The 23,474-nt window shown below is 44.1% G+C and overlaps 1 protein-coding gene across 1 annotated transcript in view; it reads left to right on the forward strand.

Annotated features, from left to right (window-relative positions):
- Positions 1–22,426: 22,426 nt before the first annotated feature.
- The window catches only part of lama1 (laminin, alpha 1), a 50,199-nt gene continuing 49,151 nt past the window's right edge, over positions 22,427–23,474 (forward strand). The window contains exon 1 of the mRNA XM_062991240.1: positions 22,427–22,487. Within this exon, the coding sequence (XP_062847310.1) occupies positions 22,427–22,487 (61 nt within the window). The remainder of the gene's footprint in view (positions 22,488–23,474) is intronic.

Raw genomic sequence — 23,474 nt, forward strand, 5'->3', positions numbered from 1 at the left:
ATTAAACTTCACAATCATGACACAATTATTACAGCTTTGGTGAAATATCTTTTCATATCAGATTGCATGATTGGCACTACCTGTTGTGTAAAGTTACATAACATACACTTAGTTCATATACACACTCTTAACTAGGAGAAAAACAGACTAAACATGGCTTGATTTACTGTGTATGTGTAAGTATATAAATGTTAAAGGTGAGATGCAATCCCTTTCTGTGCATACTGGCAAATAATATCACCAAATAGGTCAGTCAAACATAATTTCTGTTTGAATGTTTGTGTATTTGTTCTTTTAATTCATTTTAGTATTTAAGTTTTCTTTCCGCTATATTATGTTTTTTTTTTTATCAATCTGAAATCATTCACTGTGACATTTGTAATACAGAAAGTTTTGGAAAAATGAAAGGAACTGTTATTCATACTTTTATTTATTTTTGCAATGTATTTTGCAGTATTGATTTTTAAATATATTTAAATTACTGTCATGTTTATTTCCTAATCGTAGTTTGAATAAAATGTTGTACCCTTCTATCTTTCATTTTCTTAAATTGCTTTGCAGTCACAGTTAATTGGGTGCTTGCAGTGCATAAAAGCAATCTAGCATTAGTCGGATCACTTTCCTATAGCCCCAGGTTTCAAATCAGTTCTGAAAATTGCATTCTCCCAGTAGTTGGTCAGAAAACAAGTTGTGGGCTTTCCACCACCTTTCTTGATGGCTGAGAAAATAACAGCTGTCACTTGGTTAGGCAACCAAATTCCATTATATCAGGTGTGTGCATCAAGCGTATCAGGTGCAAATTTTAAACTTAGGTGCATTTAACTTCAGTCCTGTTCTAGTTAAAGTTTTTCAGCGCTTTATATTGCTTTTGTGCATAGGGGTCTAAGTAATTACCCATTGTTGTTGTTTGTTTATTGGGATTTTAACGTCATGTTTTACACTGGTTACAGTCATGACAGGAAACAGTAGTTACTCATTACACAAGGTATTCATCAGTTCACAAGGTTATATCAAACACAGTCATGGACGATTTAGTATCTCCAACTTACCTCACTTTCATGTCTTTGGACTGTGGGAGAAAACCGGAGCACCCGGAGTAAACCCACGTAGACACAGGGAGAACATGCAAACTCTACACAGAAAGGACCCGGACCACCCCATCTGGGGATTGAACCCAGGACCTTCTTGCTGTGAGGTGACAGTGCTACCCACTTAGCCACTGTGCCGCCCTAATTACCCATTGTAACTAATTATTATTAAAAACATGTATTCCCTATGTATTTCTGACCAATCGTTTAATGGGCAACTGATAGCAGTTGTTTTTAATTTTTAATTCTGTAAATCCTTTAGTTCAATCATTCACCTGTCCATCTCTCATCCATTTCTGTAGCTTTTCTCAAACTACATTTTCTGGCTACATTCCTAGATTATTTTTTAATTACTGTTTGTGCATCACCTGCAGCTTCTCATTATATTTTCACAATTTTATCTCATCTCATGTGTCTGGATTTGATTGGCTGTGCCCCATTACAGGCTCCTGCTGGTGCATTTAAGCATAATTTTCGGGCCTGGCACTTTCGGCAGAGCAGGAGCAGCTGGAACCAGTGCCTGCTTCTGCTCCGGGCATCCAAATGGCCTCGATGTTCTGCCAGGTGGGTCTGGATCTGCCTAGTATAGGATTAATACTGCCAGCTCTAAGCATCTACTAATGGGCTTCAGCTGCTTCGAATGGTAATGGAGGCACAACATTCGACTTCCATCTCTTCCATTTGTGTTTTGGGATTTTATTCACAGTTTAATGTAGAAGGAATGGGTTTGGAGTTGGTTTGATTACGTCATGTGAAATCAAATAAAATGTATGGTCATGAAGTAAAATGTACAAGTGGGTGTAAATTATATAAAGTATAAAGAAGCATATTAACAGTTTTGTGTACACTTGCCTTTGACTCAAATGCTGTGTTGAAATCAGGGCATTCAGGATTATGTTGAACGAAGGATGCATGAGAGCGTGGAATGTTTGAGGCAAGTTTACCAATAACAAAGCACAGCAAGCTATATAAAAATATTAGGAATACCAACTAATTGTAACAGAAATTATTGTTTCAGTAATGACAGAAAAGCATAAATGAACAATAATACCATGTTTAGTATAGTTTAGTATAGGGATAAATAAAGTATCTGTCTATCTATCTATCTATTTAAATTGAAGCATTTAAAGTCACACAATCTACAAAAAGAATCTACAAAAAGATTTATTTATTTATTAAATATTTTATTGAAAAATTGAAAAAGACCATGTTTTGTTTTCGGGTCCTTCTCCTTCCCTGTGTTAAACAACAGCAAGAAAATGTTTTTCAAAACCTTTTAAAATTACCTCAATTCATAGTAGGGCATAATTTTGGGCATTTAGCAGACACTTTCATTCAAAGTGACTTACAGTATACAGGTGAGGGTTAAGGGCCTTGCTCAAGGGCCCAACAGTGGCAACCTGGCAGTTGTGGGGTTTGAACCAGCAACCTTATGTTTACTCGTCCTGTACTTTAACAACTAGGTCACAACTGCCCCTCAGAGTTTTCAGAGCTTTTGAGATCTGGGTTCAAATCTCAGCGGTGATAGGCCTGCCGGGTGTCTACACAGACATGAGTGTCCAGAGCACCCATGTTTCCAGGTGGAACTGTACCTGCCGTTATCCTGTCCTGGATAAAACGGTTCATGAATAAATAAATGAATGAAGGTTTAAGTATCATCTGATATAATGCTAATATACACATGCTGTACAGGTAAAAAAAAAAAAAAAAAAAGTACATGTAATGAATATCAAGGTACAAATTGCTTTTTTGCATATGATGATAAATAAATAAACGTTTAATACATTTAAATTAACATTAACATCATTTTGGGGTTATTATTAGCTGCTGAACCACATTTGTGATACTGTTAAACTTGATTAAATCCTTAAGTTAGCTTGTTAACTTTACAAATCCCGCTTTGTGTTAGTCACTGAACAGCAAGCTCTAGTTAGGAAAGGTTTGCCTGCCCCCTGCTGGCCTTTGTGTGTACATACGTGAGTGTGACATACCCTTCAGATAAAACTTCTAACTTACTTGCCTATAAAACATTAGCCCATAAAACATTAAATAGTTTATATATTTTTATGATAATAAAGCAGTGAATATGCCAGTTGTGTGCTTTAAAGATGCTGTGTAAAAAAGTATTTATATGTAGATACACAAATGATGTGCCCCATTAGTACTCACATTACTTTGTTCAGATTATATTTATTCATTAATTCATTGTCTGTTTTATCACCACATTATCCTGCTCTCCATACTGAGCCCATTCGTAATATTCAGAATCACTTCTATAAGAATTATGTCCATCATCTCCTCTCTTAGCCTTCATAATGATTAGAAATCAGTGCAGCAGCTGCATCAGCTATGATCTCGGAATCTCCCCTGAGGATGTGCTGGTGTACATTAGGCCTGCACAGTAGGGGAGACAAAGTCACATTATTACAGTTTCTTTAGCCAGACCATTCTATTTATTTTATTTATTTTATTTTATTTTTTTTCCTCTTTTTCTCCCCCTTTAGCGCATCCAGTTGTTCAATTTGCATCGTTCGTCTATGCCGAACCCTGCCCTGACCGAGGAGATTGACGCTAACCCATATCCCCTTCAAAACATGGGCAGCAGCCGGATGCACTTTTGCCACCCGCACATTGATGAGTTTGGCGCCACCCAGCGTTGCATGCGGAGAGACACACCCTAAGGGCAATCTTCCTTATCTCTGTGCAGGCGCCTCTAATCAGCCGGCAGAGGTCGTAATCGCATTCTGACAGAGAGAGACCCACATCCGGTTCTTTGTCCCACCCCCCACCAGCCAATCGTTGCTCATACAGCCACTCAGCCTCGAACCGGGGAGGCAGAGCTGGATTCGATACGAGGTACTCAGAATCCAGCTCTGGTTGCAGCGTGTCTTTTTACCGCTGCGCTACCTAAGCAGCAGCCAGACCATTCTGAAATGTATGCCTTACAACCCATTTAACTACTAAAGCATTGTTTCTCTTATTAGAATAGAAGAATGCCTTTATTTGTCATATACACCTTAACAGGTGTACAGTACAATGAAATTCCTTTTTCGCATATCCTAGCTTGTTTGGAAGCTTGGGTCAGAGTGCAGGGTCAGCCATTGTACAGCGCCCTTGGAGCAGAGAGGGTTAAGGGCTTTGCTCAAGGGCCCAACAGTGGCTGCATGGCAGAGCTGGGATTCAAACTCTCAACCTTACAGTTGATAGCCCAAAGCCCTACCCGCTAGGCTACCACTGTCCATTAGGCTAAAATTAGGCTATAAACTATTCACTTAAAGTAAGCATTTATGGTTTCTCTTTTCTGTCTGTAAATGCAGGATTTCCACAGCTCTTATTTTCTATCTGGCTGACTTTGCAACTTGAATGTATTTTGGAAATTTGCATTTAGAATTTAATGCCTGCAACTGACTCAAAAAAGTTGAAATGGGCAAAATAGAAGAAGTTTATATTATATTTAAGTTACACTGATTTTAAAAGATCCCACAATAGGCAGATGGATTGGTAACAGATGAGGTAATCATGATTGGGAATGAAAAGGACAAGATACACTGCCTGGCCAAAAAAAAGGTCACACCTTCTAATATTTGGTTGGACCGCCTTTAGCTTTGATTACGGCACGCATTCGCTGTGGCATCATTTCCACAAGCTTCTGCAATGTCACAACATTTATTTCTGTCCAAAGTTGCATTAATTTTTCCCCAAGATCTTGTATTGATGATGGGAGATTTGGACCACTGCGCAAAGTCTTCTCCAGCACATCCCAAAGATTCTCAATGGGGTTCAGGTCTGGACTCTGTGGTGGCCAATCCATGTGTGAAAATGATGTCTCATGCTCCCTGAACCACTCTTTCACAATTTGAGCCCGATGAATCCTGGCATTGTCATCTTGGAATATGCCCGTGCCATCAGGGAAGAAAAAATCCATTGATGGAATAACCTGGTCGTTCAGTATATTCAGGTAGTCAGCTGACCTCATTCTTTGTGCACATAACGTTGCTGAACCTAGACCTGACCAACTGCAGCAACCCCAGATCATAGCACTGCCCCCACAGACTTGTACGGTAGGCACTAGGCATGATGGGTGCATCACTTCAGCCCCCTCTCTTCTTACCCTGATGCGCCCATCACTCTGGAACAGGGCAAATCTGGACTCATCAGACCACATGACCTTCTTCCATTGCTCCAGAGTCCAATCTTTATGCTCCCTAGCAATTTGAAGCCGTTTTCGCCGGTTAGCCTCATTGACAAGTGGTTTTCTCAAGGCTACACAGCTGTTTAGTCCCAATCCCTTGAGTTCCCTTCACATTGTGTGTGTGGAAATGCTCTTACTGTCACTATTAAACATATCCCTGAGTTCTACTGTAGTTTTTCTACCATTTGATTTCACCAAACGTTTAAGTGATCACCGATCACGATCATTCAAGATTTTTTTCCGACCACATTCCTTCCTGGAAGATGATGTTTCCCCACTGTCCTTCCACTTTTTAATAATGCGTTGGACAGTTCTTAACCCGATTTTAGTAGTTTCAGCTTCTCCTTAGATGTTTTCTCTGCTTGATGCATGCCAATAATTTGACCCTTCTGAAACAGCTTAACATCTTTTCCACGACCACAGGATGTGTCTTTCGACATGGTTGTTTAACAAATGAGGAGCTACTCACTGCATCAGGTAGGGATAAATAACTTGTTGCCAGCTGAAACATAATCACCCATGCAGTAATTATCCAATGGGAGGCTCTTACCCATTTGCTTAGTTAAATCCAGGTGGTGACCTTTTTTTTGACCAGGCAGTGTAGATTATATCTAAGGCCCTACTAAATTCACGGGGAAATGTGTTTAATTTCATGGACCTCGTTTTTCAAAAATCACAGATTACACAGATTTTTAAAGAAAAGTCAAAGAAAAGGCAGTTATTAAATAACACGAATAAATTAAATGACAGAATCAATGGAAGCTACAATACACAGAACAGCTACCTTAATAGCTCCCTCTCAAAGACAAATATTTTCGTCCGTGTTTTGACACATCATTCTCTGCGTCCACAGAATCGGTTGGGAGTTTTCCAAACTCACTTACACAAATCGTGTTTTTAGCTGCTTTAGACTTCGGCATCTTGAACATTTTGTCTAGCCGATTGCTAGAGTAATCTATAATCTTTAGTTTGCTGCGTCCATAAAGAAAGAAATAAACTGTACACAAACTATCGCACTAGGTCATCCAGGTACTTTTCGCGTACTACGTATTTGGACACACTACCTGTTCTTGCGTACTCCGTTCGCATACTGTTTAGTATGGAAGTATGCAATTTCGGACGCAGCCTTAGTCAGAACACTATACGACAAAAAGTCTGTTACACTAACGTAATTACTGTGTGATTGCTAGGATCGCCTCATATTGCATATTGCGCCTCATGTTTCGTACGCTACGTGAATGGAAAGTGTTAAATCTCACAGATTTTTAACGAAAAGAAAACTAAACATAAATCCAACATTAGTCTGGCTTAAAAAAAAAAATTGGCAAGTATATTTGGCCAATTACCTGTCTTAAAACCTACTTAAAATTATAAAGGATATTGAAATTGGCAAGCGGAATTGGTCAAAACTGAACCACAATGCTACAGAAAGGCAGTTCCTTTTCTTAACCGTTGAAATACTGTAAATAAAAATAAAGCTGTAACTGACTAATGATTGTGCAACAAATAATTAATATAAATTGTTAAGACACTTTCCCTTATTTTATATTTAAAGCATCGCTTTTAAATTATGTTTTATATATGTATTTTTCCCCAATTTTTCCCCCCTAATCTAGTCGTGTCCAATTACCCTGATTGCGTCCTCTATACTGATTCGACCCTTCACCGCTGACTGAGGACGCCTCTCAACTGACATGCCCCCCCTCCGGCACGTACAGTCAGTACAGACTGCATTTTTCACCTGCACGAGTGGAGTTCATACACTTGACGGGCACTGTGTATGGAGGGCCAAACCCCCATCAGCATTATTCCTCAGCCCTGTGCAGGCGCCATCAGTCAGCCAGCAGGGGCCGCAGTCGCACCAGTTATGAGGACCTATGATCCGACCTATGATCCGACTTTCTTACCCTCTAACCCTGAATCGTTGGTTATGCTGCCGCTAGGGCTGGGCAATATATCGAGATTTTATAAAATATCGATATATTTTCATACGCGATATAAGATAAGACAATATCGTCTATATCGATATAGATGTTGCGTTCCAGTTAGATCCGACAGTTCGTCTTTCTCTTCTCCCAGTTAGTCTCTGTGCATGTTCACCTGCCCCGCCTCTCTCACTCACTGAACACAACTCACCCCTCCCTCCCCACCGCCGATCTTTTCTGCCCTCAGAACACATTTCTGTAAGTAAAACTCCCATGATAGCATGGAGACGGTGGAGGAGCTGCTTAGTAAAAAGAATAATAATGGCTCAATAATTTGGAGATGTTTCGGATTCAAAGTGTCAGATGAACAGCAGAATCATGTATTCTGTAGAGAATGCCGAAAACAAGTCCAGACAAAAGGTTCCAGCACCGTGTACCTTTGGTCATTCGTTTTTCACTTCAAATCCCAAAGTTGAAAAACTAGAAAACGAGTCGTTATTCGTTTCAAAAACCAATATTGGAAAACGGAAATACATACAAGCGCATGCACGCGCTGACATGCATGTATTTACTTCATATATAAACAGTGTAAATCAAGCACAAGTGTTATAAACAGTAATAATAACATAACGGTGCGTCTCCTGTTGTTCTGACTCTTGTGTTTGTATATGTGATGTGCATGTATAGATATTTGCTATATCTGTAAAAAACATTATGGGGAGTGATTTCTGTACTGGATGTTGTACGTGGTCGTGTTAGTTTATACTGGATGATCGCCCGACTTCCGAGACTCATTTATTTAGTTATCTTCTATTATAGTCTTCTTGTTCTTGGCCAATAAACAACCAAAAATTAAAACTAACTCTGCAGTAAACAAGGAGCAAACAGCAATTAAACAACAAACAAAGCTGTTAAATAATAATGAAGTGCATGAAGCAGAACGCTGATTAAAATGCATGAAATGTTGTAATAGTTACACAGTAACATTAACGATTAGTTCTGCCTGTGTTACAGAACTGAGTTCTATACGGTAAAAAAATATTAATGTAAATGTTGTGGCGACATATACATAATCCAAACATGTGAGGGGGGTTTAAAGAGAACGCTTTATTTAATGTCACACAAGCTCAGTGCAAAACAACAGAAGAACTCGAGCACAGACGGAAACGATAAATTCCGACATCTTCCCTACCATCGTTGGGGGAACGTTCGTGTGGAAACGTTGGGGGAACGTTCGTGAAGGAACGTTGGGGGAACGTTCGTGTGGAAACGTTGGGGGAACGTTTGTGAAGGAATGTTGAAGGAACGTTCGGGGGAACATTGGGGGAACGTTCGTGAGGAAACATTTCGGGAACATTCGGGGGGAACGTTGGGGGAACGTTCGTGTGGAAACGTTGGGGGAACGTTCGTGAAGGGATGTTGGGGGAACGTTCGTGTGGAAACGTTGGGGGAACGTTCGTGAAGGGATGTTGGGGGAACGTTCGGGGGGAACGTTGGGGGAACGTTCGTGGAGAAACGTTGGGGGAACGTTCGTGGGGAAACGTTGGGGGAACGTTAATGAAGGAATGTTGAGGGAACATTCGGGGGGAACGTTGGGGGAACATTCGTGAAGGAACGTTCGTGTGGAAACGTTGGGGGAACATTCGAGAAGGAACGTTGAGGGAACGTTCGGGGGGAACGTTGAGGAAACATTCAGGGGGAACGTTGAGGGAACGTTCGTGGCGAACGTTCGTGGCGAACGTTGAGGGAACGTTCGTGGCGAACGGTGAGGGAACGTTCGGGGGGGGACGTTTGGGGGAACGTTGAAGGAACGTGACGGGGGAACGTTGAGGAAACGTTTGGGTAGATTGTTGGGAATGGTTGGGTGAATTGTTGAGGTAATGGTTGGTTGGGTGGATCGTTGAGAAAAAAGTTTGGGTTTTAAACAATTCACCCAAACGTTCCCTTAACAATCCACCCAAATGTTCCCTCAACAATTCAGCCAAACATTCCCAACAATCTAGCCAGAAATTCCCTCAACTGTTGAGAAAACGTTTGGCCGGATTTTTGTGAAAATGTTTGGCTGGATTTTTGAGAAAACGTTTGGGTGGATTTCTGAGAAAACGTTTAAGTGGATTTCTGAGAAAACGTTTGGGTGGATTTCTGAGAAAACGTTTGGGTGGATTTTTGAGAAAACGTTTGGGTGGATTTTTAAAAAAACGTTTACATTACACGACAGGATATACCTTAGAAACATCTTTCTTTTTCTTAGAATAGCTCTTTTTTTTTTTTGTAAAAATAGTTCTTGTTGTGAAGCTTCCCCAGCATGAATTTTAATAAAAGTGCCTGTAAAAAATTTGGAACATGTAGCTTTGTCTCAGAAGTGTCTTTTTGTTATTACCTTATAGGATAAAAAAATATCGAGATATATATCGTATATCGCCGTTCAGCGAAAAAATATCAAGATATTATTTTTTATCCATATCGCCCAGCCCTATAGCTGCCGCCCAGCCCAGTCGGAAAGGCAGAGCTGAGATTCAATACGATGTTGATGTATTCGAAACCCCAACTCTGGTGCGCTAGCGTACTTTACCGCTGCGCCACCTGAGCGGCTTATATTTATTTTTTAAAGTCAAAAAGACATATACCTGAATATATGTTCAAACCACAAGTAGCATTAATATTGTGCCAAGGTGGCCACAGTCAAATAGTTATGTCACTTTAGGTTCTATTGATAAATGCAATTAGATAATTAATACTTAAATAATGATGGGCGAGCATAATACAACATTCACTTAAAATGTGGATCTGGCGATAAGTCAGATAATCGAATTTTTCAATAAGGAAAGTAAAACTTGAAAATGAATAGCTCCTTCCTCACGCTGAAGCACTGCTGGACCACTAGGTGGGGGTAGAGGCCAGGAATTACTGTGATTAAAAATGGGACAACAGAAAGTCTTGAGCGTTTATTTCCAACGCAACGTGGGGGAACGTTGGGGGAACGTTCGTGGGGAAACGTTGGGGAAACGTTCGGGGGGGAACATTGGGGGAACGTTCGTGTGGAAACGTTGGGGGGACGTTTGTGAAGGAACGTTGAGGGAACGTTCGTCGAGGAACGTTGGAGTAACGTTTGGGGGGAACGTTGGGGGAACGTTCGTGAAGGAACGTTGGGGAATCGTTTGGGGGGAACGTTGCGGAAACGTTTGTGAAGGAACGTTGGGGAAACGTTCGGGGAGAAACGTTGGGGGAACGTTCGTGAAGGAACATTGAGGGAATGTTCGGGGGGGAACGTTGGGGGAACATTCGTGAAGGAACGTTGAAGGAACGTTCGTGTGGAAACGTTGGGGGAACGTTCATGAAGGAACGTTGAGTGAACATTTGGGGGGGAACGTTCGGGGCGGAACGTTGAGGGAAAGTTCGTGAGGAAACGTTTCGAGAACGTTCGGGGGGAACGTTGGGGGAACGTTCGTGTGGAAACGTTGGGGGAACGTTCGTGAAGGAACGTTGAGGGAACGTTCGTCGGGGAAAGTTTGGGGGGAACGTTGGGGGAGCCTTCGTGTGGAAACGTTGGGGGAACGTTCGTGAGGGAACGTTTGTGGGGGAATGTTCGGGGGGAACGTTTGGGGGAACGTTGAAGGAACGTGACGGGGGAACGTTGAGGAAACATTTGGGTAGATTGTTGGGAATGGTTGGGTGAATTGTTGAGGTAATGGTTGGGTGGGTGGATCGTTGAGAAAACGTTTGGGTTTTAAACAATTCACCCAACCATTCCCTTAACAATCCACCCAAACGTTCCCTTAACAATCCACCCAAATGTTCCCTCAACAATTCACCCAAACGTTCCCTTAACAATCCACCCAAATGTTCCCTCAACAATTCACCCAACCATTCCCAACAATCTAGCCAGAAATTCCCTCAACTGTTGAGAAAACGTTTGGGTGGATTTCTGAGAAAACGTTTGGGTGGATTTTTGAGAAAACGTTTGGGTGGATTTTTGAGAAAACGTTTGGGTGGATTTTTGAGAAAACGTTTGGGTGGATTTTTGAGAAAACGTTTGGGTGGATTTTTGAAAAAACGTTTACATTACACGACAGGAGATACCTAGACTTAAGTGCTGCATTTGATACAGTGAACCATTCCATTCCATTCCATTCTCCTGAATAGATTGAGTGAGCTGGGCATTGGTGGTTCTGCTCTTGACTGGCTCACCTCCTACCTAACTGATCGCAAGCAATTTGTTACCCTCTCTGGGCACAGGTCATTTACCTCATCTCTCACTCAAGGTGTCCCGCAAGGCTCAGTCCTTGGACCACTATTATTTATTATATATATTCTCCCACTAGGTAAGATTATCCGCCACTTTAATCTTGACTTTCATTGTTATGCGGATGATATACAGATTTATCTAAGGCTAGATTCCCTTTGTAACCCGTCACTTGGTAAGTTAGAATCGTGTCTCCTGGAAATTAAGAACTGGATGCAATGCAACTCACTAATGTTAAACAGTGATAAGACTGAACTCATTCTTATTGGCTCAAAAGCTGCCCTTAATAAAGCTGGTCCTCTTACTTTGTTACTTGATAACGTTGTTCTGTCTCCCTCCTCTGTGGTCCGGAATCTGGGTGTTCTGCTTGATTCTTCACTCAAACTTGAATCCCATGTCAGCTCCATTGTCAAAACCTCTTTCTTCCACCTGCGCAATATAGCTAAAATCCGCCCATGTCTTTCCCAGACTGCTGCTGAAGCACTAATCCATGCCTTCATCTCTAGTCGTTTAGATTACTGCAACTCCCTTCTTGCAGGCATCAGTTCTTCTCTGATTCAAAAACTCCAGATGGTTCAGAACTCAGCTGCCCGCCTCCTCACTTACACTCGGTCCCATCACCATATCACACCGGTTCTCCAAAACCTCCACTGGCTTCCAATAAAATATCGTATCCAGTTTAAGATCCTTCTACTCACATATAAAGCCCTCAATAATCTTGCCCCGTCCTATCTTTCTGACCTCATCTGCATCTACAAGCCTATGCGTGCTCTCCGTTCCTCTACTGCTGGTCTGCTTACCGTTCCTTCCTCTAATCTCCATAGCTTTGGTGATCGAGCATTCCCCCCCCCCCCCTTATATGTTGTTTTACTTTGTATTATTGTATTCCTGTTTGTCATTGTTTACTTGTTCCTTGTCTTACCAATTGTTCTTTGTAAGCGTCTTTGGGTTATTGAAAAGCGCTATATAAATGTGATGTATTATTATTATTACCTTAGAAACATCTTTCTTTTTCTTAGAATAGCTCTTTTTTTTAAAGTAAAAATAGTTCTTGTGTGAAGCTTCCCCAGCATGAATTTTAATAAAAGTGCCTGTAAAAAATTTGGAACATGTAGCTTTGTCTCAGAAGTGTCTTTTTGTTATTACCTTATGGGATAAAAAAAATAACGAGATATATATCGTATATCGCCGTTCAGCGAAAAAATATCAAGATATTATTTTTGATCCATTTCGCCCAGCCCTATAGCTGCCGCCCAGCCCAGTCGGAAAGGCAGAGCTGAGATTCAATATGATGTTGATGTATTCGAAACCCCAACTCTGGTGCGCTAGCGTACTTTACCGCTGCGCCACCTGAGCGGCTTATATTTATTTTTTCAAAATAGTCAAAAAGACATATACCTGAATATATGTTCAAACCACAAGTAGCATTAATATTGTGCCAAGGTGGCCACAGTCAAATAGTTATGTCTCTTTAGGTTCTATTGATGAATGCAATTAGATAATTAATACTTAAATAATGATGGGCGAGCATAATACAACATTCACTTAAAATGTGGATCTGGCGATAAGTCAGATAATCGAATTTTTCAATAAGGAAAGTAAAACTTGAAAATGAATAGCTCCTTCCTCACGCTGAAGCACTGCTGGACCACTAGGTGGGGGTAGAAGCCAGGAATTACTGTGATTAAAAATGGGACAACAGAAAGTCTTGAGCGTTTATTTCCAACGCAACGTGGAGGAACGTTGGGGGAACGTTCGTGAGGAAACGTTTCGGGAACGTTCGGTGGGGAACGTTGGGGAAACGTTTGTGTGGAAACGTTGGGGGAACGTTCGTGAAGGAACGTTTAGGGAACGTTCGGGGGGAACATTGGGGGAACGTTCGTGTAGAAACGTTGGGGGAACGTTTGTGAAGGAACGTTGAGGGAACGTTCGTCGATGAACGTTGGAGGAACGTTTGGGGGGAACGTTGGGGGAACGTTCGTGAAGGAACGTTGGGGGAACGTTTGTGAAGGAACGTTGGGGAAACGTTCGGGGGGAACGTTGGGGGAATGTTCGTGAAGGAACATTGAGGGAATGTTCGGGGGGGAACGTTGAAGGAACGTTCGTGTGGAAACGTTGGGGGAACGTTGAGTGAACATTTGGGGGGGAACGTTCGGGGCGGAACGTTGAGGGAACGTTCGTGAGGAAACGTTTCGAGAACGTTCGGGGGGAACGTTGGGGGAACGTTCGTGTGGAAACGTTGGGGCAATGTTCGTGAAGGAACGTTGGGGAAACATTTGTGTGGAAACGTTGGGGGAACGTTCGTGAAGGAACGTTGAGGGAACGTTCGCGGGGAAACGTTGGGGGAATGTTCGGGGGAAACGTTGTGGGAACGTTCGTGTGGAAACGTTGGGGGAACGTTCGTGAAGGAACGTTGAGGGAACGTTCGTCGGGGAACATTGGGGGAAAGTTGGGGGGGAACGTTGGGGGAGCCTTCGTGTGGAAACGTTGGGGGAACGTTCGTGAAGGATTGTTGGCGGAACGTTCGGGGTGGGGGAACGTTGGGGGAACGTTCGTGAAGGAACATTAGGGGAACGTTCGTGGGGGAATGTTGGGGTAACATTCAGGAAGGAACGTTGAAGGAACGTTCGTGTGGAAACGTTGGGGGAACGTTCGTGAGGGAACGTTTGTGGGGGAACGTTCGGGGCGGAACGTTGAGGGAACGTTCGGGGGGAACGTTGAGAGAACGTTCGTGGGGAACGTTTGAGGGAACGTTCGGGGGGAACGTTTGGGGGAACGTTGAAGGAACGTGACGGGGGAACGTTGAGGAAACGTTTGGGTAGATTGTTGGGAATGGTTGGGTGAATTGTTGAGGTAATGGTTGGGTGGGTGGATCGTTGAGAAAAGTTTGGGTTTTAAACAATTCACCCAAACGTTCCCTTAACAATCCACCCAAATGTTCCCTCAACAATTCACCCAAACGTTCCCTTAACAATCCACCCAAATGTTCCCTCAACAATCCACCCAAATGTTCCCTTAACAATCCACCCAAATGTTCCCTTAACAATCCACCCAAATGTTCCCTCAACAATCCACCCAAATGTTCCCTCAACAATTCACCCAAACGTTCCCTTAACAATCCACCCAAATGTTCCCTCAACAATCCACCCAAATGTTCCCTCAACAATCCACCCAAATGTTCCCTCAACAATTCACCCAAATGTTCCCTCAACAATTCACCCAAATGTTCCCTCAACAATCCACCCAAACGTTCCCTTAACAATCCACCCAAATGTTCCCTCAACAATTCACCCAAACGTTCCCTTAACAATCCACCCGGGGGCGGGACAAAATCGAGGCATTTATCCAATTAATATTGTGCTAAGGTGGCCACTGTCAAATAGTTATGTCACTTTAGGTTCTATTGATGAATGCAATTAGATAATTAATACTTAAATAATGATGGGCGAGCATAATACAACATTCACTTAAAATGTGGATCTGGTGATAAGTCAAATAATCGAATTTTTCAATAAGGAAAGTAAAACTTGAAAATGAATAGCTCCTTCCTCACGCTGAAGCACTGCTGGACCACTAGGTGGGGGTAGAGGCCAGGAATTACTGTGATTAAAAATGGGACAACAGAAAGTCTTGAGCGTTTATTTCCAACGCAATGTGGGTGAACTTTGGGGGAACGTTCGTGAGGAAACGTTTCGGGAACGTTCGGGGGGGAACGTTGGGGAAACGTTTGTGTGGAAACGTTGGGGGAACGTTCGTGAAGGAACGTTTAGGGAACTTTCGGGGGGAACATTGGGGGAACGTTCATGTAGAAATGTTGGGGGAACGTTTGTGAAGGAACGTTGAGGGAACGTTCGTCGATGAACGTTGGAGGAACGTTTGGGGGGAACGTTGGGGGAACGTTCGTGAAGGAACGTTGGGGAATCGTTTGGGGGGAACGTTGGGGGAACGTTTGTGAAGGAACGTTGGGGAAACGTTCGGGGGGGAACGTTGGGGGAACGTTCGTGAAGGAACATTGAGGGAATGTTCGGGGGGAACGTTGAAGGAACGTTCGTGTGGAAACGTTGGGGGAACGTTAATGAAGGAACGTTGAGTGAACATTTGGGGGGGAACGTTCGGGGCGGAACGTTGAGGGAACGTTCGTGGGGAAACGTTTCGAGAACGTTCGGGGGGAACATTGGGGGAACGTTCGTGTGGAAACGTTGGGGCAATGTTCGTGAAGGAACGTTGGGGAAACGTTTGTGTGGAAACGTTGTGGGAACGTTCGTGAAGGAACGTTGAGGGAACGTTCGCGGGGAAACGTTGGGGGAATGTTCGGAGGGAACGTTGTGGGAACTTTCGTGTGGAAACGTTGGGGGAAAGTTCGTGAAGGAACGTTGAGGGAACGTTCGTCGGGGAACGTTGGGGGGAAACGTTGGGGGAGCCTTCGTGTGGAAACGTTGGGGGAACGTTCGAGAAGGATTGTTGGCGGAACGTTCGGGGGGGGGGACGTTGGGGGAACGTTCGTGAAGGAACATTAGGGGAACGTTCGTGGGGGAATGTTGGGGGAACGTTCGTGAGGGAACGTTTGTGGGGGAACGTTCGGGGCGGAACGTTGAGGGAACGTTCGGGGGGAACGTTGGGGGAACGTTCGTGTGGAAACGTTGGGGCAATGTTCGTGAAGGAACGTTGGGGAAACGTTTGTGTGGAAACGTTGGGGGAACGTTCGTGAAGGAACGTTGAGGGAACGTTCGCGGGGAAACGTTGGGGGAATGTTCGGAGGGAACGTTGTGGGAACTTTCGTGTGGAAACGTTGTGGGAACGTTCGTGAAGGAACGTTGAGGGAACGTTCGTCGGGGAACATTGGGGGGAAACGTTGGGGGAGCCTTCGTGTGGAAACGTTGGGGGAACGTTCGTGAAGGATTGTTGGCGGAACGTTCGGGGGGGGGACGTTGGGGGAACGTTCGTGAAGGAACATTAGGGGAACGTTCGTGGGGGAATGTTGGGGGAACAGTCGGGAAGGAACGTTGAAGGAACGTTCGTGTGGAAACGTTGGGGGAACGTTCGTGAGGGAACGTTTGTGGGGGAACGTTCGGGGCGGAACGTTGAGGGAACGTTCGGGGGGAACGTTGAGAGAACGTTCGTGGGGAACGTTGAGGGAACGTTCGGGGGGAACGTTTGGGGGAACGTTGAAGGAACGTGACGGGGGAACGTTGAGGAAACGTTTGGGTAGATTGTTGGGAATGGTTGGGTGAATTGTTGAGGTAATGGTTGGGTGGGTGGATCGTTGAGAAAACGTTTGGGTTTTAAACAATTCACCCAAACGTTCCCTTAACAATCCACCCAAATGTTCCCTCAACAATTCACCCAAACGTTCCCTTAACAATCCACCCAAATGTTCCCTCAACAATCCACCCAAATGTTCCCTCAACAATTCACCCAAATGTTCCCTCAACAATTCACCCAAACGTTCCCTTAACAATCCACCCAAACGTTCCCTCAACAATCCACCCAAATGTTCCCTCAACAATCCACCCAAACGTTCCCTCAACAATCCACCCAAACGTTCCCTCAACAATTCACCCAAATGTTCCCTCAACAATCCACCCAAATGTTCCCTCAACAATCCACCCAAATGTTCCCTCAACAATTCACCCAAATGTTCCCTCAACAATCCACCCAAATGTTCCCTCAACAATCCACCCAAATGTTCCCTCAACAATTCACCCGGGGGCGGGACAAAATCGAGGCATTTATCCAATTAATATTGTGCTAAGGTGGCCACTGTCAAATAGTTATGTCACTTTTGTTATGATTCAGGGAGGAAGGACCCAAGGATGCAGAGGGTTTAACTTAAAAGGGTTTTATTTACAAAATCATAAACATAATATACAATAAAATAAAGGAATAACAGTAACAAAAAACACTTCGGGGAATCCCGAAGGCAGCCGGTGACGCCAGACTGAAAGAAACAAGGGAAAAAACATAAAGGGGAAAAAGGGAAAGCGCGAGGCGCGAACCCTGGTCGCTCACCTCCAGGCTGGGAGCTTAAGCACGCTGCCACAGCAACGCTGAAAGCAAAACCGCTCCCAGCACTAAAGAGGCGAAGCGACCGGGTTCGCGAGGTGGGAAACCTCGCGCTGTTGGCCGAAGAAGGGGGGATAACACCGCCGGTAGATAAATGGCACGGCGCTCACCAGCAGTTAATGCTGGTCAGCGCCATGCCATCCACCGGGTGTGATTTACTTGCGGATTTCAAAAGTTAAAAGCAAAGGCGCTGTCACCAGCCAGGGTGGCTGGGAAGTGGCCATTTGCTCCTGCGCTCCAGAGGGCGGAACGTGACGCTGTCACCAGCGGTAGCTGGGAGGGGGTCAGGTTCCTCTGGGCGCAGTCATGGGGTCTCTAGGTGGCGGCGGCACGGCGGCTCGACGGCTCGGCGGCAGCGGCCCGACGGCGACCTGAGAGCGGCAACCAGGCGGCGGCGGCGGCACGACAGCTGCGGCACTATGGCGGCAGCTTGGCGGCGGCGGCGGCGTGGTGGCGCCCACTAGCGGTGGCCCGGCGGCAGCGGCACGGCGGCGGCGGCACAGTGCGGCGGCACAACCTGAAGATAAAAAAAACAATAAACATAAAAGGACACCGCAGTGTCAAACAAACTCAAAGAAAGAAAAAAGAATCGGCCAACATGAGCAGAAGGTGCCACGGCTACAGCTCTGCACCTTTCCCTTAAATAAGGGAAGGCACCAGGCACAGCTGTAGCTCGTTCGCCCTAACGAGCTGCCCAGGTAATTAAATGAGCAGCTCGTTTCTGCTCTGTAAGGCCTGTGGTGTCAGGGAGAGATGGCACATTCCCCTGACGCCACAGAACCTAACAGTACCCCCTCCTTAAAGAGACCTCTCCCGAGGTCTCTAGACGGCGGTCCCGTCCCCACCAGTGGCTGAAAGCCACTGGGGGAGTGCCCCCCCAAAAAAAATTTTGGGAGAGAACGGGGCCCTCTGCTGGGTCCTGGAATGGTCGCACCTTACTGTTATGATTCAGGGAGGAAGGACCCAAGGATGCAGAGGGTTTAACTTAAAAGGGTTTTATTTACAAAATCATAAACATAATATACAATAAAATAAAGGAATAACAGTAACAAAAAACACTTCGGGGAATCCCGAAGGCAGCCGGTGACGCCAGACTGAAAGAAACAAGGGAAAAAACATAAAGGGGAAAAAGGGAAAGCGCGAGGCGCGAACCCTGGCCGCTCACCTCCAGGCTGCGACCTGAGAGCGGCAACCAGGCGGCGGCGGCGGCACGACAATAGAACTTTAGGTTCTATTGATGAATGCAATTAGATAATTAATACTTAAATAATGATGGGCGAGCATAATACAACATTCACTTAAAATGTGGATCTGGTGATAAGTCAAATAATCGAATTTTTCAATAAGGAAAGTAAAACTTGAAAATGAATAGCTCCTTCCTCACGCTGAAGCACTGCTGGACCACTAGGTGGGGGTAGATGCCAGGAATTACTGTGATTAAAAATGGGACAACAGAAAGTCTTGAGCGTTTATTTCCAACGCAACGTGGGGGAACGTTGGGGGAACGTTCGTGAGGAAACGTTTCGGGAACGTTCGGGGGGGAACGTTGGGGAAACGTTTGTGTGGAAACGTTGGGGGAACGTTCGTGAAGGAACGTTTAGGGAACTTTCGGGGGGAACATTGGGGGAACGTTCGTGTAGAAACGTTGGGGGAACGTTTGTGAAGGAACGTTGAGGGAACGTTCGTCGATGAACGTTGGAGGAACGTTTGGGGGGAACGTTGGGGGAACGTTCGTGAAGGAACGTTGGGGAATCGTTTGGGGGGAACGTTGGGGGAACGTTTGTGAAGGAACGTTGGGGAAACGTTCGGGGGGGAACGTTGGGGGAACGTTCGTGAAGGAACATTGAGGGAATGTTCGGGGGGAACGTTGAAGGAACGTTCGTGTGGAAACGTTGGGGGAACGTTAATGAAGGAACGTTGAGTGAACATTTGGGGGGGAACGTTCGGGGCGGAACGTTGAGGGAACGTTCGTGGGGAAACGTTTCGAGAACGTTCGGGGGGAACGTTGGGGGAACGTTCGTGTGGAAACGTTGGGGCAATGTTCGTGAAGGAACGTTGGGGAAACGTTTGTGTGGAAACGTTGTGGGAACGTTCGTGAAGGAACGTTGAGGGAACGTTCGCGGGGAAACGTTGGGGGAATGTTCGGAGGGAACGTTGTGGGAACTTTCGTGTGGAAACGTTGGGGGAACGTTCGTGAAGGAACGTTGAGGGAACGTTCGTCGGGGAACGTTGGGGGGAAACGTTGGGGGAGCCTTCGTGTGGAAACGTTGGGGGAACGTTCGTGAAGGATTGTTGGCGGAACGTTCGGGGGGGGGACGTTGGGGGAACGTTCGTGAAGGAACATTAGGGGAACGTTCGTGGGGGAATGTTGGGGGAACGTTCGTGAGGGAACGTTTGTGGGGGAACGTTCGGGGCGGAACGTTGAGGGAACGTTCGGGGGGAACGTTTCGAGAACGTTCGGGGGGAACGTTGGGGGAACGTTCGTGTGGAAACGTTGGGGCAATGTTCGTGAAGGAACGTTGGGGAAACGTTTGTGTGGAAACGTTGGGGGAACGTTCGTGAAGGAACGTTGAGGGAACGTTCGCGGGGAAACGTTGGGGGAATGTTCGGAGGGAACGTTGTGGGAACTTTCGTGTGGAAACGTTGGGGGAACGTTCGTGAAGGAACGTTGAGGGAACGTTCGTCGGGGAACGTTGGGGGGAAACGTTGGGGGAGCCTTCGTGTGGAAACGTTGGGGGAACGTTCGTGAAGGATTGTTGGCGGAACGTTCGGGGGGGGACGTTGGGGGAACGTTCGTGAAGGAACATTAGGGGAACGTTCGTGGGGGAACATTCGGGAAGGAACGTTGAAGGAACGTTCGTGTGGAAACGTTGGGGGAACGTTCGTGAGGGAACGTTTGTGGGGGAACGTTCGGGGCGGAACGTTGAGGGAACGTTCGGGGGGAACGTTGAGAGAACGTTCGTGGGGAACGTTGAGGGAACGTTCGGGGGGAACGTTTGGGGGAACGTTGAAGGAACGTGACGGGGGAACGTTGAGGAAACGTTTGGGTAGATTGTTGGGAATGGTTGGGTGAATTGTTGAGGTAATGGTTGGGTGGGTGGATCGTTGAGAAAACGTTTGGGTTTTAAACAATTCGCCCAAACGTTCCCTTAACAATCCACCCAAATGTTCCCTCAACAATTCACCCAAACGTTCCCTTAACAATCCACCCAAATGTTCCCTCAACAATCCACCCAAATGTTCCCTCAACAATTCACCCAAACGTTCCCTTAACAATCCACCCAAACGTTCCCTCAACAATCCACCCAAATGTTCCCTCAACAATCCACCCAAATGTTCCCTCAACAATTCACCCAAATGTTCCCTCAACAATTCACCCAAATGTTCCCTCAACAATCCACCCAAATGTTCCCTCAACAATCCACCCAAATGTTCCCTCAACAATTCACCCAAACGTTCCCTTAACAATCCACCCGGGGGCGGGACAAAATCGAGGCATTTATCCAATTAATATTGTGCCAAGGTGGCCACTGTCAAATAGTTATGTCACTTTAGGTTCTATTGATGAATGCAATTAGATAATTAATACTTAAATAATGATGGGCGAGCATAATACAACATTCACTTAAAATGTGGATCTGGCGATAAGTCAGATAATCGATTTTTTCAATAAGGAAAGAAAAACTTGAAAATGAATAGCTCCTTCCTCACGCTGAAGCACTGCTGGACCACTAGGTGGGGGTAGAGGCCAGGAATTACTGTGATTAAAAATGGGACATAACAGAAAGTCTTGAGCGTTTATTTCCATTCATTTTAAAGTAGTTGCTTCTTGTAGTAACAGGGTAAAAGTTCACCAACGCATTTTTGACAATAATACACGATAAGACAATGGTAATAAACACAGATCATTATTCTTTCCATCAGTTCATCTTCAGTAACCACTTTTTCCTGATCAGGGTTGCTAAACCCCACACAAAGCAGGTATTAACCCTAAAAAGCATGTATGAAAACGTGTGAAAAGCTAGTGAATTAACTCTTAATTCAAATGTAACTATTAACTGGGATTCGTGAGCAGTAGATATGATAATGGAGTAATGGTTTGTTTGGTCATTTACATAGATAACAAGCGAAAATAATGTAAATAAGCAAACCCGGAGGAGTTTTTCAGAGGCAGTTTTTTATTGTATTTATTATCAATTTCTTATAATATGGTTGCTTTAATTACACTGCTTCAACAAGCTGTCTTTGTTTTTTAGATACATTCACCTCGTTTATGATAGTAACAATTAAAAAGCCCGAAGACCAACACAGAAAACAAGATGTCCTGGAGAAATATGGTCGCAAAGAGTCGGACTCGACTTAACCACACTTGATAATAAAAAAATAAGACAAACAAATAAATATTGACAAGTGCACCTAAAGTTGTCAGTAGTCAAATATAGGTCATAGCAGTACTTACTTTTGTTAAATTTGAAAAAAAGCAAAACATAAAAAATAAAAATAAAACACTAAATAAAGCTTAAAAGAATTAAGAGTACAGTGAGTCGACTCTTACAAGTGAGCGAATCGATTGACTCACTGAAAGAGCTGAACTCTCGTGAATGAATTGCGCATGGAACTGGCCCCCAGCTCTTGAGTGGATTTGTCCATATTTGGGGGTGGGTGGGCTGGGAAAACCTCTTTTTTTGCAAATTGGTACAGTCCAACCAATGGTAGCGGGACAGAATAAAAAGTTAAGAAGGAGTTACTGCTGAATGAGAGAGAGAGACAGAGAAAGACAGAGAGACGGTGACTACATGCAACAGGGAGAACGGAGACTAAATGCAGAGAAATAAGAGAACCAAGCAGTTTTAATCATATTTATTATTTTTAAAGGAAAGGCATTTTGATTGTACGTGCATGTTCAAGAGAAGAGATGCGGCTCGTTTTTGCACTGGTCCTGCTGTGTGCATCCTCAGTGGAGTGCCAGCAAAGAGGTAAGCTGCAACAGTCCAAAGCTTTAGATTTGTTTTAAACTTGTCTTTGTATTTACTATGTAAAACTGGGACTGTATAAAATATACATATGCTTTAGGATTGGCTTGTTTTTGAAGGAAACATGACTAAAAAATAGTTCATGTTCAATAAAGTAACAGTGTTCCAAAAATGTTTCATTGACATGTAATGTAATTAATATAAAACTTAATGAAAAAGTCAACTAAATGGACCAGTGTGTGTGTATAGACCTCAGTGAGCTTATGCTAAATTCTTTAAAAAGTTTATAGCAATTAAAAAGCAATGGGTTAAAAGCTTGCTTGCAATCTTATGCTTTCCATACTCTTTCTAATCAAATCTGGTTCCTCTTGGGTTCTTAGGCTGGTTAGCTGTAAGTTTAACTATTTCTTCATGACTAAAAATAGTTCATGTTCAATAAAGTAAGTGTTCCAAAAATGTTTCACTGGCATGAATGTAATTAATATAAAACCAAATGAAAAAGTCAACTAAATGGACCAGTGTGTGTGTGTGTAGACCTCAGTGACTTTATGCTAAATTCTTTAAAAAGTTTTTGCTTCCACCATAAAAGCAATAGGTTAAAAGCTTGTTTACAATTTTGTGCTTTCCATACTCTTTCTAATCAAATCTGGTTCCTCTTTGATTCTTAGACTGGTTAGCTGTAAGTTGAACTATTTCTACAGCTCAGTAGCTTAACCACTGAACCATAAGTGCCCATTAAAGCGCAAATGACTTTTTATAAATAATTTATTGGAGTTTATAAAGCATTTGTTTAAGTTTAATAACCATTTCTGTAAGTCTACCATGTTTCTTCTAGTGGCAAACATGTCCCACAGATTCGGCCCAGGCACAAACAAAATCTAATCTTTTACAGGTTTTGTTGTAGCTGTAATATTCATATTAAAATGTATTTGCTGTAGCTCAGTCTCAAAGCTTGAGTATACTTGAAACTCTGTAGGAGGCAGTTTTTGA

This window comes from Trichomycterus rosablanca, chromosome 3, assembly GCF_030014385.1.
Source record: "Trichomycterus rosablanca isolate fTriRos1 chromosome 3, fTriRos1.hap1, whole genome shotgun sequence".
Taxonomy (NCBI): domain Eukaryota; kingdom Metazoa; phylum Chordata; class Actinopteri; order Siluriformes; family Trichomycteridae; genus Trichomycterus; species Trichomycterus rosablanca.